This window comes from Lampris incognitus, chromosome 1 (assembly GCF_029633865.1).
Source record: "Lampris incognitus isolate fLamInc1 chromosome 1, fLamInc1.hap2, whole genome shotgun sequence".
In the NCBI taxonomy this organism is placed as follows: domain Eukaryota; kingdom Metazoa; phylum Chordata; class Actinopteri; order Lampriformes; family Lampridae; genus Lampris; species Lampris incognitus.
In genome coordinates this window covers 15030879-15047516 of record NC_079211.1, presented here as the reverse complement: position 1 = coordinate 15047516, position 16638 = coordinate 15030879, and the positions used below count along the sequence as shown (strand labels likewise).

General features: G+C 43.2%; 2 protein-coding genes across 5 annotated transcripts in view; one reads left to right on the top strand and one right to left on the bottom strand.

Annotated features, from left to right (window-relative positions):
• Positions 1-5547, top strand: part of slc43a1a (solute carrier family 43 member 1a) — a 43426-nt gene extending 37879 nt beyond the window's left edge. Inside the window, exons 8-15 of the mRNA XM_056273845.1 lie at positions 35-162; positions 1114-1260; positions 1511-1546; positions 1777-1906; positions 3195-3324; positions 3463-3536; positions 3969-4092; positions 5196-5547. Of these exons, the coding sequence (XP_056129820.1) occupies positions 35-162; positions 1114-1260; positions 1511-1546; positions 1777-1906; positions 3195-3324; positions 3463-3536; positions 3969-4092; positions 5196-5375 (949 nt within the window). The 3' untranslated portion in view covers positions 5376-5547. The remainder of the gene's footprint in view (positions 1-34; positions 163-1113; positions 1261-1510; positions 1547-1776; positions 1907-3194; positions 3325-3462; positions 3537-3968; positions 4093-5195) is intronic.
• A 2672-nt stretch (positions 5548-8219) lies between these two features.
• Positions 8220-15617, bottom strand: med19a (mediator complex subunit 19a). Of its 4 annotated transcripts, XM_056273874.1 has the most exons (6): positions 15095-15617; positions 14499-14621; positions 10460-10593; positions 9992-10088; positions 9828-9922; positions 8220-8628 (listed from the first exon to the last, which is right to left on the bottom strand). In XM_056273874.1, exons 1-6 carry the CDS (start codon positions 15315-15317, stop codon positions 8563-8565), a joined length of 738 nt encoding a protein of 245 aa, XP_056129849.1. In that variant the 5' UTR covers positions 15318-15617; the 3' UTR covers positions 8220-8562. The 4 variants fall into 4 exon arrangements, with proteins under 4 accessions (XP_056129849.1, XP_056129833.1, XP_056129840.1 ...); XM_056273858.1 differs by having other exon boundaries at positions 9828-10088; XM_056273865.1 differs by having other exon boundaries at positions 9828-10088; positions 15107-15617.
• Between the last annotated feature and the right edge of the window lie 1021 nt (positions 15618-16638).

The window sequence follows — 16638 nt, the reverse complement described above, 5'->3', positions numbered from 1 at the left end:
TGTGTGTGTGTGTGTGTATGTGTGTCTTTAACAGTAAGATCATGACTCTGCAAGACCTGCCCTCAGAAGACCAGAAAGGGGCAGAAAACATGCCGAGCCAGAAAAATGGGGACGTCAAACACTCGGTGGAGAAAATCCCCAACGGGTCAGAGGCCGCTCCCAGTGAGTCAATACATACACACACATTAACGTGTCTGGAGCGTGAATCGTGCCGTCAGGTTCGCTCAGGGTTCGCTTGTAGCTCAGAGCAGATATTCAGCGTTAGTCGCAAGTATTTTACCAAGCAGAATGACACCTCTCATGGTCTTTGTTGACGATTGTTTGCGCTAATATACTGAAGAGGTCATCTGTCTTTAAACCTCTGCTTTAAAGTTAGTTTTATAAAACATTGGTGGTGCTATGTGCATTTTTCCGTGCACCCTAACCTCTGTTGTTCAGCTGCCTGATTAACAACAGCAAGTCATAGCAAGTTAGACATAAACTCTGTATAGAAAGGTGGCAGATACACATGTTGTGGACATCTATTGCTTTGGGAATGTGCTGAAGTAGTTATCATTGGCTGTGATCAGCGCATAGTTTGAAAAGGACTCCCAAGTTTTAAGGGACCGGCGGCGTCAAACAACAACAAAAATGACTTTTTGAACTTACAAATCTGGAGAGTGAGGCATCTGTGAGTTTACTGCCTTTCAGTCAGTACCTACTATCTTTGACTCAAACTGATAATTGCTAGTCTACTATGCTTCATGCTTCTGGAAGGCCAAAATATTGCACATAGCCCCTTGAATGTTGAGTGGTATCTGCACAGCAGCCTTCTATGGTTAGATGGTTAGATACAGATACTACCAGACTGCGACTGTTATTTGTGCCTCAGATGCTACAAATATGGACTTGTGTAATTGTTTGAATTTGAATTCAGTATTTTTTGGAGGAAAGCGCCTGTCAAATGCTTTATTCGTGACAAAAAGATAAACCCTGCTAACTTACCTCCATCCATATCTCTCTCTCTCTCTCTCTCTCTCTCTCTCTCTCTCTCTCTCTCTCTCTCTCTCTCTCTCTCTCTCTCTCTCTCTCTCTCTCTCTCTCTCTCTCTCTCTCTTTTTCTTTCTTACCAAGATTCCATTCCATTCCGCCGGTCAGTCTTCTCCCCCATCTTCCTGTGGAGTCTGGTCACCATGGGGATGTCCCAGCTGAGGATTATCTTTTTCATGGGTGCAATGAACAAGATGCTGGAGTTCATGGTCACCCACGGCGACCTGCACCGTGAGTGACATGTTATTAGTGCAGCACCAGTCTGATGCACTGTCATAACTTAATAACTTCATATATTATTTAACATTTGTGTAACTTTTGTTTTGTTAGTTTAGCACATATTGATTTCACATATTATTTGTCCCAGCTGATGTCAATGTATGGATATATTCACTTATTTGTACTTGTGGCATGGCAGAAAACATACTGTTCCAAAAATCTTTGGGATTTTTGGTTGATTTCTTTTTTTTCCCCATTTTAGCATCCGAGGAGCTGGTGACTGAGGCAGATGAGAAAGGTGAGCAGCAAAATTACATGATTTTCAATCTGTGAATCCTTGTTTACGTTCTTGCAGGTATACATGCGTGTGTATGTCTCACTCCCTGTGACCACTTGCCTGACCCTTGTTTTAAATGAGGATAATATTTGAGACAGTTGGCCTGTGTATGTCATTATGAATGTCTTTGTTTGTTGGCTCATGTTTCACGCCTCTGATGTTTGCATGTCGTATCACATTCTCACCTTCAGTGAGTTTCTATTCGTCCATCTTCGGCACACTGCAGCTGCTGTGCCTGGTCACCTGTCCTCTGATTGGTTACATCATGGACTGGAAGATGAAGGAGTGTGAGGAGGAGAACAGCCCAGGAACAGAGAAAAAGTAGGGAGAAGGCCCATAAAGAAAATCCATACATGGAGTGCATCATTAGAATGGCATCAAGGGCTCGGCACTTAGCTTATTACGCTCTTACCTCACCAACAGAACTTTTTCTGTTGTTCTGGGTAACTTTACTTCTTCGATGGCTCAGTTGTGTTGTGGTGTCCCTCAAGGCTCAGTTCTTGGCCCCCTTCTCCCCCCTTTTCTATATACATGCTGCCCCTTGGCCAGGTCATTCAAAATCACGATGTGCTTTACCATTTTTATGCCGATGACACTGTTATACATGCCACTAAAACCCACAGATCCTAGCGCCCTAGCAAATCTCACAGCTTGCCTCTCTGACATTAAATCCTCGATGCTCGAAAAATTTCTTAAATTTAATGATGATATCTCTGAGGTCATTTTGTGCGGCCCCGAAAATTCCATCGGCCCTTTTGTTACTAATCTCAGTGGTCTTTCGTGTAGTCTTAAGCAGGCTGCTAGGAAGCTTGGGGTAATGTTCGATGCTAACCTTGGTTTTTGGCTAAGATCAAGTGTAGTGTGTGTGATAATCAAATCAAACCTGTTGTTCAGTCATGCTTTCTCCAGCTCAAGCTAATCTCCAAAATTAGGTCATTTTTATCAGTTGCCGATCTGCAAAAAATTGTACATGCGTTTATCTATTCTCAGCTTGACTATTTATATTCACTTTACTCTGGTATCAGCAAGGGCTCCCTCCACCATCTGCAGTTGGTATGAAATGCCGCTGTTCGGCTCATTACCGGGACAAAGAGGCATGACCATATCAGTCCTGTGCTTGCCTCCCTACACTGGCTCCCTGTTATATTTCGAATTGATTTCAAAATTTTATTGCTCACTTTTAAGGCTTTAAACGCCCTCTAGACCATTAAGATCTGCAGATGGAGCCCTGCTGGTTATTCCTAGGTCTCGGTTTGTCACAAAGGGTGATTGGGCTTTTGCTGTTAGAGCCCCCACACTATGGCACTCTCTTCTTGTCGAACTAAGACTAACCATGTCTCTAGCTTCTTTTAAATCTTGTCTTAAAACTTTTCTTTTTATCAAAGCATTTACAAATGTTTCACATTTGTTTTTATTTATTTATACTGTTTTTATTTTTACTCTTACTTATTTGGTCTTATTCTTGTTTTTGCCTTGTCTGGTTTTATTTCTTTGTAAAGCACTTTGTAACATTGTTTTAGGAAAGTGCTATATAAATAAAGTTATCATTATTATAATGGAAAGGACTTAACATAGCGGTAATATGATGAACCTGTCTGTCTTTTCTCAGACAGCCCAGCGGGCACAAGAGAAACCGTAAAATCCAGAAGGTGACCAATGCCATGAGGGCCTTCATCCTTACCAACCTGCTGCTGCTGGCCTTTGGAATATGCTGTCTGATTGAAAACTTGCCTCTGCAGGTAGACTCACACATGCACAAACACACACTTGTAGTACACTTCTATATTTCACAGAATGAAACAGGGAGACAGACGCATTCAGTACACATCTACACATGATTTGATTACTGTTTCTTTCCTCTTGTGGTTTTTCCTCAGATCCTGACATTCATTCTTCACACCATGGTCCGAGGCTTCATCCATTCCTGCTGCGGGGGCCTCTATGCTGCTGTGTAAGTATTGCCTTGTTTGTTCATCAAAAGAAATAAGGTATGACTCTGTAAAACACCATCCGTACTCCCAAATAAGTCAGATATTTCAATTCTTCAACATTCCCTCAGCACTTCTACAGAGCTAGCTTACTATACGGTTGCTCTATTCCTGTTACATTTCTGTGCTGCCTTCATGAGAAATCATCCCTCCTTAATGTCTCCCAGACACACAAAACACACAACGCGTGGTTCAATTTATTTCCACAGCAGGTGGTGGAAAGAATCCATGTCTTATCTGTGCTTTTGGCCTCTGGCGATCATTTATATCAACCACAAATGTTCTTCTGTGCAATGTTTCTGTCAGTTCAATAGCTATGCTCTAATGAATCGTCTACTGCTGTCTTGGAGAAAGTTGGATTTTAAAATGCTCATAAACAATGTCATTCTCCACAGCTATCCTTCCAACCACTTTGGTACGCTGACAGGCCTGCAGTCCATGATTAGTGCTGTGTTCGCACTGCTCCAGCAGCCTCTCTTCATTGCTATGGTCGGCCCGCTGAAGGGCGACCCCTACTGGGTGAGGATTCACACAGAGCTTCACATGCAGAAACAGACCTTTTGGCCAACCAGCTCAAGGACTGGAGCACAAAACTACACACGCAAACGCACTCCAGCGTACTAAAAGTTTTCAGACAAGTTTTAGATTTTGTCTACATTTGAGGACATGAACCAAGCAATATTTAGGAGAGGGTGGGTGGGGGTCAGAGGAGCATTGCTGAAGCTCTCTAAAGGCTAAATATATGTAACTATAATGAACCTTCTCAGATACACCAGCCCCCTATAAAAGGTACAAAAACATGTTGTCTTGCACACTCCAAAAGGCCCATAAACAAATTTGGCACAACATGGCCATGTTGAGACTCCAAATGCACATTCTGGAAATCCACCTATGCACATCAGTAGTAAAAAGGTCAAACTATTATATTTGATGCCACAAAAATAAATTTAAAGAGGCAACTGGTAATATTTATGGCGATAACTCTGTTGAATCATAGACTCAAGAGAAAAAGCCAGAGAAAGTAATTTTCACTCTTAATAAAATTTTTAATTTCGGTCAAGATAAAATTAATTTACAAATGGGTTTTAGCTTTGGCAACTCCATTTCAGTAATACCGAGGTTAAAGCTGACACTTCAGGAACAAAATACAAATAGTTACCTTTTTGGAGAGACTGATTATGCATATATTCAAAAGCAGTGGCGGCTGGTGCTAACAATTTTGGGTGGGGGGGGCGCAATTTACCTTGGCACAGCACACCTGACAGCTGCTTTAATGACATGAAATTGTTAGCACCAGCCGCCACTGTTCAAAAGTGTTCATAGCTACAGCCATTTTAGTTTGAGTATGTCACCTTTGGCCTCACGCTCAAAAATCAAGCAGCATCCTATTGGGTTAATTATTTCTTCAAACTGTGTCTACAAGACTCATAAGTAATATAAATATCACTGCACTTATGTTGCCTAAATGTAGATTAAATCTAGTCTTGTCATTATCGCAACTCAAATTCATGGTTTTCATGCACTTTATATTTATCTTCTAGCACTTGCACTCAGCATATACTAATTCAGATTGGCTGTGGGTCACTGCTAATTTATTTTTTCATCATCTGATCATTCCTCAGATCAACGTGGGTCTGATCATTTTCTCGTTGGCTGGCTTCCTACTCCCGGGTTACCTCCTCTACCACCGTGGAAATCTGGTGGCGCATGAGGCCCCGGGCCAGGAGACGCTGGCTCTGCACTGCCCGGAGGCCAACGGCTACAAATACAACATCAATGGCCACAGTGCGGTGAAGGATTAGAGAACGTTATCATGCAGCTTAGAAGTCGGGGGAATTGTGGGATTTATTCAAAATGAGCACCAGCAATGCAGGCACCAGACTACGTTTTTCTTTCTTTCTTTTCTTTTCTTTTTTATCTTTGTTGTTGCTCATTTTGCACACCACAAACTCAGTGGTCTCAAAACAAAGTAGGATCCCCCGTGGTTTCCGATGACTTGAAGTTAGGATTTTAGGCTCTAGTCGAGTTGCAGTGTTTCATGGTTTGGAGAGAAGCTGTTTCTTCGTTTGTTTTTTGTTTTTTCTTAGTTTTTTTTTTTTTAATTTATTTTGGTTTAGCTCAGAGAGCCAAATTACCATGATGAGAAGCCATAGATTTCACTCACAGGCACAGGCAAGGACACATGCACATGACCTTGCACGGCCTTTGCGTCAGAGTGTTGTTTCCGTTGGACTTGAAAGACTGTTGTACGCACCTCAAAGACATCTCAATCCATGCTAACACCAAAGAACAGATGAAAGATGTTAGAAAAGTGATATTTTGTACGTCCGGGTGACGTGGCGGTCTATTCCGTTGCCTACCAACACGGGGGTCGCCGGTTCGAATCCCCGTGTTACCTCTGGCTCGGTCGAGTGTCCGTAGACACAGTTGGCCATGTCTGCGGGTGGGAAGCCGAATGTGGGTATGTGTCCTGTTCGCCGCACTAGCGCCTCCTCTGGTCGGTCAGGGCGCCTGTTCGGAGGGGGGGGGCTGGGGGGAATAGCGTGATCCTCCCATGCGCTATGTCCCCCTGGCGAAATTACTCACTGTCGGGTGAAAAGAAGCGGCTGGCGACTCCACATGTATGGGAGGAGGCATGTGGTAGTCTGCAGCCCTCCCCGGATCGGTAGAGGGGGTGGAGCAGCGACCGGGACGGCTCGGAAGAGTGGGGTAATTGGCCAAAGGGGGAACATCCAGAAAAAGAAAAGTGATATTTTCTATTTCAGTCATGTCAAAGAAGTGCTCTTAATGAAACAAACATGAAATCCACCTCTCCCCGCTGTACCTCGAAGAAATGAACTACAAGCCGTACAAAAGGTAGCAGCTACCTAGGAAAATCAAACGCACACAAGAACCTTCTGGTGAGTCTAAAGCTATTTGGGTATTAGCAGGACTCGCTGCAGTTTGCTATGACCCAACGACAACTACTCTAATAAGTGTCAGTGATGTGTCCATACAGACACACACACACACACACACACACACACACACACACACACACACACACACACACACGCTAAAATAGACTGGTTGTAGAGACGCCATAACTACCTCTTCTGTTCCCCCTTTATTGTGCTGTTCTTCTGCGTCTCTTCGTCTGTCTGTAACTGGCACACCAGGAATTGCGCCCCCTCGTGTCTGTCCATGAGACGTGGCGTTCGATTGACACGTTTCTTTACTAGTTTTTTTTTTAAGTAGAATCCTGTCTGTGAATGTTCTCATTCATCCAGGTCATGGTTATCCAAAGGAGTTGGATCAAGTGCGGCTGGACTTGGTCCAGTTGCACTTGATCCAACTCCTTTGGATAAGTAGAATCCCGTTTTTTGAATGAAATTTGAAAAGGAATAGCAAGACTGATTGTTTTGAAATGCCGACTTGTATTCTGTGTCAGCGTCGACGCTTTTTACTTCTTATGAACACAAAATGAATTAGCGTGTGTACGAAATGTGTATTTAAGTGTCTTTGTACATTTAGCTGTAGCGTTGAAAAGGGAAGCGTTGCTTGAAATAGCGTCAAGTGTGTCATGTTTTAGTTCCATCCAGATGATTTGCAGTGTATCCGGCTTATGCCTCTTCGCTCTTTATCAAGTGGAGAAAGAAAATCTTTGACTAATTTTTTTTTTTTGTAAATATAACCAAGGTGTTTCAGTTGTAATCTAATGCATGTCCTGCTCACATTACCACCCACAGGTCCACATGACGTCACCAAGGAATGGTTGCGAAGGCATTAATCCTCATATTTCAGCCCACACACACACACACACACACACACACACACACACACACACACACACACACACACACACACACACACACACACACACACACACACACATAGTTGCGTGAAAATGAACTTTGTGGGATTATTATCTTGTGTACTTCGCAAGTCAATTTTATTTGTATAGCCCGATATCGCAAATTACAAAGTCGCCTCAGTGGGCTTCGCTAGTCTCCCCGTCCACAGTGACGGTCGGGTATCGTAACGAGCTTTCAACTAACTCGAGTCAGTGCTTCACGCGCAAGTGTGCTGATGACGTCGAGTCGCTGCCAGCAGGGAGGGCCGGAATTCGGTGTTGTGTCCGAACCCCGGCGCCTCGGCTGCTGTCTGGATTTTTGCTGCAATATGGATGAATGTCTTGACAACAGCTTTGCCAATCTCCTGATAAACCAAAGCCATGTTCGGAGGCGGTAGAGCCATAGGAGAAACTACCGTTTGTTTTTCGGATTTCTGTCAGGCAGTAAGTAGGGCACTAGTCTTGAGGGTACTCGTGCCAGCTTTAGAAGTACTGTCTTAAAGCAACAGATCCTCGAATTTAGACTGAGATTTTTATCGTCTCTGTTCACCTTTCTGTGTAACGCTTTGGTATGCGTGTATCAAAATGTGTTTCTTTCCTGCCAACAATGAATAATACCAGCTTGTATGTTTGATGAAAACAAATAAATGTAAGAAAGCTTATCGTCAGTGTTCCTGTCCATTCTCCTGATAGCTGCCCCATGTCTGCTTTAGTCGAGACACAGCAGTGATATTTAAAAACTTGAACCACACACGTGTGCATTAACTTAACACGAAATCAATATAAAAACATAACATTAATAACCAAACTTTATTGTAATTTTGACATGTGTAAAGATATCACAGTAAAATGGAAAGGACACGCATACCCGTTCATTCGATCATGTCATACCTGTGACCTGCATCATACACTGTTGTGTAACATGTTTTCCACTAGCACCCTCTTTGCTCTCAAATACCATATAGCTCTTTTTAACAAACCCATTCCTGTCTGACGGTCACAGCATCACCATCACCAAATTCAGACTCTGATACAATTCTCTAAAAAAAAAAAAAATCCCACACATGCACAAAGCTTCCGATACGGCTTCTGTAAAACACACACACACACACACACACACACGCACGCACACACACACACACACAGCTGGTTTCTGTCTATCTGAGGCTGTTGCTGTTGGGTTGTGATCCGGTGAGGCCGGGGTGGTCTGGACTGTGGCGGTTCTAGAGGGAGGAAGAAAATAATCCTTGTGAGTCCCAAGCACAACACACACATCTCACACATCATCATTCAAAGGGCGGGTCAGTCAGGCCTCTTGCCGCTCTGGGCTCTTTATTTACGTATATATTTATAAACAAGATTCGAACTGTGATCTGGTCTCAGCCAGAATCAGCTGGGCGTAAATAAAATCCTAACAAATCACGTTAGTAAGAAAGTAACGACTACGGGGTAAAAAAAAAAGACAAGTCATCCAACAAACATACTGCGGTTCATTCAGATAGTTGTTTGGCACAAAGCACTCCCACCACAGTAAAGTTGCTGAGGTGACATTCAGAGTAGCAGCAAAAATACATTTGTGGCAAATCAACTGTTTCTGGTGACTCCATGTCATAGAAATTTCAACTATTTTAATTTTCAACTATTTTTTTTTAATGACAACCCAGCCACTGAGGATGCAAACCAGTGCATTCTTAGTGCCGGTCTCAAGCCCTGATATGATCCCCGTAGGGAAATTACGCTCTGCATTTAACCCATCCTAGCTGTGTCGCAAGGGGCAGTGGGCAGCCGCTGTGCAGCACCCGGGGACCAACTCCAGTTCGTCTTGCCATGCCTCAGTCAGGGGCACAGATAGGAGTATTAACCCAAACATGTCTTTTTGATGGCGGGGGAAATTGGAGTGCCCGGAGAAAACCCACCGCAGACAAGGGGAGAACATGCAAACTCCACAGAGAGGAGGACCTGGGATGACCCCAAGGTTGGACAACCCCGGGGTCCGAACCCAGGAAATTCTTGCTGTGAGACGACAGTGCTAACCACTGCGTTATTGTGCCTCCCAATAAATGGGGAGGGTTGCGTCAGGAAAGGCATCCGGCGTAAAACCTTTGCCAAATCAAATATGCGCATCACATATCAAGATTCCCATCCCAGATCGGTCGAGGCCTGCGTTACCAATGACCGCCACCGGTACTATTCACCAGCAGGGTGTCGGTGGAAACTATACGATACAGTTGGGCGAAGGAGAAAGGGAAAGCATGTCTAGAGGCAGCGGGAGAGGAGGAAGAGTAGGACTGTGGAGGTGAGAGTCTTTACTTTTTCCATCTTTAGTGTGCAAGAAGCAATAAGGACATCGGGATTTAGCTCCATTTCTGCGTGACTATTTCAGGCTTGAAATTAGTGTGCAAGGGCCTTTAGAAATTCCTACCTTCTTTTTCTTCTTGTCTTTCTTTTTCTTCTTACGGTCAGGATCATCATCTCTCTTTTTCTTCTTCTTCTTGGGGTCCGAGTCTGATGGAGTTTCTGTAATGACCAAATGGACTGGGTCAGTGACCTGGAAAAAGAATTCCTTATAGATGTGTGTTGGTGTACCTTGTGGTATGGGGTCCTGCGGTCGATGATGTTTGTGCTTGTGCTTGCTCTTCTTCTTTGGCGGCTGAATGTGCATCAATCTGTACTGCTCTGGCAGCTGGGGGACACATGCACACACACGCGCACGCACGCACGCACACACACACACGCGGATCAATAACACCACTGCAACACACAGAAGCTGCAGAGAACACATTAAAGCCTCATCTATCACTGGTCAACGAGGAGAAATTTCATTTTAGTGAGAGACTATGGAACAATGTGTACCAGAGGATCAATATCGAGGTCTCATCACACTGATATCAGATGTGAGTAATTTTCATGAGACCAAAAAAAAAAAAAATCGAATAAAGAATTTTTTTTTTCTTTTCAGATTTCAGCACTACACCCTGCAGTGTGAGCAGAGCCCAAGTGTTCTGTCTGTGGTGCTGGTTGTGTGTTTATTTCTGTTTTGTATTCCAGTCTTACCGGTCCTGTGTGTAGTCTGAAGCCTGTGAGCAAGGCACCAGTAAGTGGACTGAAGGAATTCCCACAAACTGGAGGTTTCTCGATCAGGGAGCGTAACGAACTGCCGTCCTGAGTGCCGGGACAGTCGATCATACCTACATCAGAGGATGTGGGAGGATGAACAGGGAAGGAGGAAGGGAATAAGAAGAAAGAGGGAGTGAGAGAGAGATAAGGAAAAGGAATACCAGCGACAGCCACAATCAATTAGTTAATCAAGAGGCTTTCAAAAAGCCACCTCACCCCTTCACCCATGGCTTACATCCCTTTAAGCCTGACACATTAAGTAGGAACACACACACACACACACACACACACACACACACACACACACAAACACACACACACACACTAAAAGGGTGAAAGTGATGGCGTATACCTGACTAAGTCAGACTTGCAAAACAAGTTCCGCTTTCAAATCTTGGTTAAACTCTGCTTTGTTTTGCATCATTGTCTATTTTGTTTAACCTGCTGACAACTATGATGATGTGTGGTTATTGATGGGGTGTTTGAGCACTCCAAATCCCAGAAATCCATTCAAAAAGGAAGTGTCAGTGCTGTAGTGCCAGCACCTTTCTAACTGCTTACCAAAAACCTACTGAACGTAGGATTTAGCTGTTGATGTTGTCGAATATGTTGGTAAAGGTCTTTATGAGATTGTTCTACCAGAACTGCTTATTAGTAACAAAAGCTTCTTTTCAAACTTGCCGCTACCTGCCTTTTTCTTCTGCATTTGGCTACTGTGTTGATACAGACATAAAACACTACCGTCCAAATCATTCTCCCAAGAAAATCAGACCTGATCCAAATATGTAGTATCTAGACAATGAGATACTACAAAGGTGTTAAGAATTGGGGAGAATTATATCAGTGGATTGGATTGGATATTGTTTCACATTAGCGATACAAAGCATCAAAAAGGACATTCATCTGCTTGTTAATCTTCAGGCCTGTTACTTTATGTTCAGTACTTAACTGGAGTTGTTCTGTACATGAAGCATTGTATCATTCACCATAGTGAACACAGGATGCATTTACAGCAGAGCAATATTTTTACTTTTGATGTCATTAAAAGTTAAGCCTATTGGAGATACTCATGTACAAGGCTAAGTGAGTGTTGCCTCCCACATGGGACAGACCTGGATCAACATACTGTAATCCTTCAAGCTCATATACACTATATGGACAACAAAAGTATTGGGACACACCTCTTAATCATTGAATTCAGGTGTTTCATTCAGGCCCATTGCCACAGGTGTATAAAATCAAGCAGCTAACCATGCAGTCTGCATTTACAAACATTTGTGAAAGAATGGGTCGTTCTGAAGAGCTCAGTGAATTCAAGCACGGTACTGTCATAGGATGCCACCTTTGCAATAAGTCAGTTCGTGAAATTTCTTCCCTGCTAGATATTCCACGGTCAACTGTAAGTGGTATTATTGAAAAGTGGAAGCGTTTAGGAACAACAGCAACTCAGCCACGAAGTGGCAGACCACGTAAAGTCACAGAGGGGTCGAGTGCTGAGGTGCAGAGTGCGTAAAAGTCGCCAACGCTCTGTTGACTCAATAACTGCAGAGCTCCAAACTTCCTCTGGCATTAACATCAGCACAAAAACTGCTCCAGGAGCTTCATGGAATGGGTTTCCATGGCTGAGCAGCTGCATGCAAGCCTTACATCACCAAGCACAATGCCAAGGGTCAGATGGAGTGGTGTAAAGCACGCTGCCACTGGACCCTGGAGCAGTGGAAACGTGTTCTGTGGAGTGACGAATCACACTTCTGTCTGGCAGTCTGATGGACGAGTTTGGGTTTGCCGGATGCCAGGAGGTTACCTGCCTGACTGCATTGTGCCAACTGTACAGCTTGGTGGAGGAGGGATAATGGTATGGGGTTGTTTTTCAGGGGTTGAGCTAGGCCTCTTAGTTCCAGTGAAGGGAAATCTTAATGCTTCAGCATACCAAGACATTTTGGACAATTCTATGCTTCCAACTTTGTGGGAACAGTTTGGGGAGGGCCCTTTTCTGTTCCAGCATGACTATGCCCCAGTGCACAAAGCAAGGTCCATTAAGACATGGTTGGGTGAGTTTGGTGTGGAAGAAGTTGACTGGCCCACAGAACCCTGACATCAACTCCATTGAGCACCTTTGGGATGAACTAGAATGGAGACTGCGAGCCATGTCTTCTCATCCAACATCAGTGCCTGACCTCACAAATGCTCTTCTGGATGAATGGGCAAAAATTCCCACAGACACACTCCAAAATCTTGTGGAAAGCCTTCATAGAAGAGTAGAAGCTGTTATAGCTGCAAAAGGGGGACCAACTCCATATTAATGCCTATGGATTTAGAATGGGATGTCATAAAAGCTCCTGTAGGTGTAATGGCTAGGTGTCCCAATACTTTTGTACATATAGAGTATGTGAAAGGGGTAACAGTATGCCCCGGGTTGTGCCATGACTTGCCATGCCTTCTGCCAAAAAGAGAGTAGCAAATCAATATTAAAACTAGAAGCGTGCAGATCCCTGCCAGGTGTATCTCCCCTTCTCGGACTTGGCGACAAACCACCTCTTTTTTCACCTACCGGGAAAAGGGAAAATATGGAGGCACTGCCTGCATATCTCCCCTTCTCCAGTGCACAGAGACAAACTAGCTAAGGAGTTAGCACTCAGTTGTGGTATAAAACAGGTTTTGCAAAGGTTTTGAATGGGGGTGTAACAAAATATCAATACACTTCGGTATCATGATATTATGTTTTTTGATACTGCATCGACTCTCAAAAACACCATTGCTTTTTAATTAATAGTTTACATGCAAAGATTTGTGGCAGACAGTGGTTCATTTTGTGTTGTGTGTAAACCCCCAACTATTAGATAGCAGTGTTGTAATCTATCTTCAGCCTTCTGACTCTTCCACTCCAACATAACTATGTAAACTGCGACAGGAAGTAGCGTAAACACGCGCGCGCACACACGCACAAGGCTTGGACGACTGGATGAATATACAGGCAATCGATGATTGGCTGAGTCCAATTGTCCGATTTTTTTGCACGGTTTTTGTCCTTTTATTTTGCTCATTTAATGGTCTGCCTCTTCAAGAATTCAACACAGTGAATAATTAACCTGTAAAGTGCAATTCAAAGCGTGCGCAAATAGGAACTGACAGTTGAGAGTTGGGCCATACGGGAATTTCGATAACCCTATAATTTACAGGTCTTTAATTACATAGTAATTGTGAAGACATTGCTAAGAAATTACATAGTAATTGTGAAGACATTGCTAAGAAATTACATAGTAATGGAAAGAAATCGCTAAGAAATTATGTAGTAATGTGAACAAACGACCCAGCTGTCTTACCCTGTATGTGGGCTATACCACTCACTACACCAAATAATTCCCATAAAATTACTGACCAAACCTCTTTATTCTGCTTTAATTTTACTCTATAATTAATCAATAGTTCCAGGTAATTCTACTACTACAACTTCTCATTATATTGATTTCACTTTACTATTATTTCTTAGCATTTCTTCACATTAATAAGTAATTACTTAGCAATTTCTTCACATTACTGTGTAGTGAATGGCCTGTAAATTATAGGGTTACCACACATTCTTGTTGCACCGATTTCCGATGAGTCTTTCACAAAATGTCTTTAGTGGTCGCTGTCTGATTGATTGGTGTTGAAAAACAACATCAATTCATAAATCCCATTTGAGAATTAGACCATCGCCGATTGTTGGGCCGATGATGGCCAATAGGAAAGTTTTGATATATCTACTGAGTCTCACACACACACACACACACACACACACACACACACACACACACACACACACACACACACACACACACACACACTTTTGGACAAGCAAGATAGAATCCAGCAGGCGCCGCTGGACATCATTACCTATCCCAAACAGAGACAACCACCACCGACAATGTGCTCACGACATCAAGAGGGGCTGCCATTTTCATACATCACTTCAATGAGTTTGTCCACTACCCACCTGGTAACTCGGGAAGAAAGTTGCTGAGTTTCTCCTTCACCTTTTTACCACAGAATTTGTTGTAGGCATGTTCCAGATTATAGTGAGTGATGAGGTTGGTGTTGCCTGTCAACTCGTTACCCACTGGTGAACAAACAAACAAACAAACAAACAAACACACGTGTCTGAATCAGTACTACTAACAGACATCAAAGCACAGGGAACCAACTCGGCATTTTCCGGAGACACTCATTACTGCAGTGCAACAGAATGTGCATCCATGACACGGACAAAACAAGCATTTTGACATTAGCTTGTCCGTGTCTTGCCGAACAGGCAGTCACAAAAGAACAATTCCGTCGTTTACAAGCTGAAAACCTACACGGGTTGAAGGGCCTGTGGCTTTTGTATATATCAAAACCGGGCACGCTCACATTTGTTTCGAACGTTGATTAGTGTGCACGGTCCCTTCCCAAACAAACGTTTAAACTAACCGGGAAGATTTTACGTTATAAAACTGGCGAATTTACAACAATTTACGTCATTTAAACCGACTGGAGTAGTTCGACTGAGGGTACTTAACCGACTGATTAAGTTACATAAAGTGAACACAGTACCAGGCAGCTCACGGAGTAAATAGAAGGGTTCATTCATGGCTCCGGGTTTCCGTAAAGCAGGCCCTTCATCCCCGAGCTGCGGTGGCAGCTGCCCCGCCATCGGAACTTGATTTTGCGGAAGAGGAGGTGCAGGTTTACCCGCTCCGAATCCGTGAGACGACGACGAGCCGGGCGGTCCCTGAGCTTCGTTTTGCCCGAAGAGAGTCGAAAACATTTCCGTCATATCTAGTTATATCACAAGTTATACATTTAAAGTGACAAGTTAGCTAGCGTCCCGATCTATAGCGCTCGCTTTCCTCCTCCAACAACATCGGCCGATGTCTTCGAACGACTGTGCGCCTCCCCTCTTTGTAGCTTATTTTCTACTGTAAATACCGTAATGGCTGGTGTAGCGTCGCCTTCCAAACTCGGCCACAGCGGTGGCTGTTTGATAAAATTTACTTCTGAAACAAAAAATACTGAAGTTGTGTTGTTGCATAAATAAGGAGCCCGTAATATCTTTTACTTGATTTATCATGTCAACTTCTTTGCATCATAGGCACAATTTCGCAATTTCGCTCTCCCGATTCCCTCGTTCTCGCGATACTTCGATTCTCCCGTTATCGAGACACTGCACATCTAAACTCGGTTTAAAAAGTAATAGTAAAACAGCATGATCACAAGAACAGAAGAGAAATAAATAATTAAGACCAAATAAAACCACTAAACGGGGCGGACATCAGGAATCACAAAAGTAGGTATTTTGTGTATGTACTTATTCACACAAAGTCTGGTCTTAATGGTGTAACAATCCATTATTCCTAATTTTCAACACATTTGTATGCCTGACTTCTTAAATTATAGGTTACCCTCTCCTTCACAATTATACAATACAATTTTCACAATTATTTACACACTAAAATTGGAACTTGAAACGCAGTCGCTGAAACTCATGTGCCAGATCCCTAAACCAAGTCTGCAAAATTGCAACCACAATTCTGCTTTACACTCAGTTTTCAGTTCTAAAGCACACTTTTTGCAAACCACTAAACAGTTCTCTACGTTAGGCACAACATTCAAAATTAAATCTCCTGTTCCTTTGGAAAGCAACGTCTTCTTCTTCTGTATTAATGGCGAATTGCAACCAGATGGAGCATTATCGCCACCTACTGTTGTATTAAGTAGTCGTTAACATATCCTCTCCACCAGTCCAGTATCCACGAGAAAGGTGACGATACATCCAAGGACATAATTTCCAGCGTTCCCTGCGAAAATTGATTTCAGGTCCATGTGCACAATTCCTTTTTTTGTTCCAACATAGCTTTCAGAATGATTCTCTTTCTTGCATATGTTGGACAAATAAAAAAAATACATGTTCCGCTGTCTCTGGTTGGTGGCAGTCATCACAGTTCCCAGTTTGTTGTGTCTCGATGAGCTGCAATGAAGAATTTAGTCTAGTACACCCTAATCTTAACCTGCTAATGATGTTCTGTTTTCTCCTGCTCTTCCCCCAATTCCGTTCTACTCCTACTTCCCGTTGGATCCGGTACAGATGTCACCCTTTT

Coding starts and splice junctions, on each gene's coding strand:
- med19a (XM_056273858.1), bottom strand. CDS start 15,317: ATGACGGAAATGTTTTCGACTCTCTTCGGGCAAAACGAAGCTCAGGGA. Junction 10,594..14,498: donor CTTTCTTCCCGAGTTACCAG/GTGGGTAGTGGA, acceptor CCTCTGATGTAG/GTATGATCGACTGTCCCGGC. Junction 10,089..10,459: donor TCAGACTACACACAGGACCG/GTAAGACTGGAA, acceptor TGTGTCCCCCAG/CTGCCAGAGCAGTACAGATT.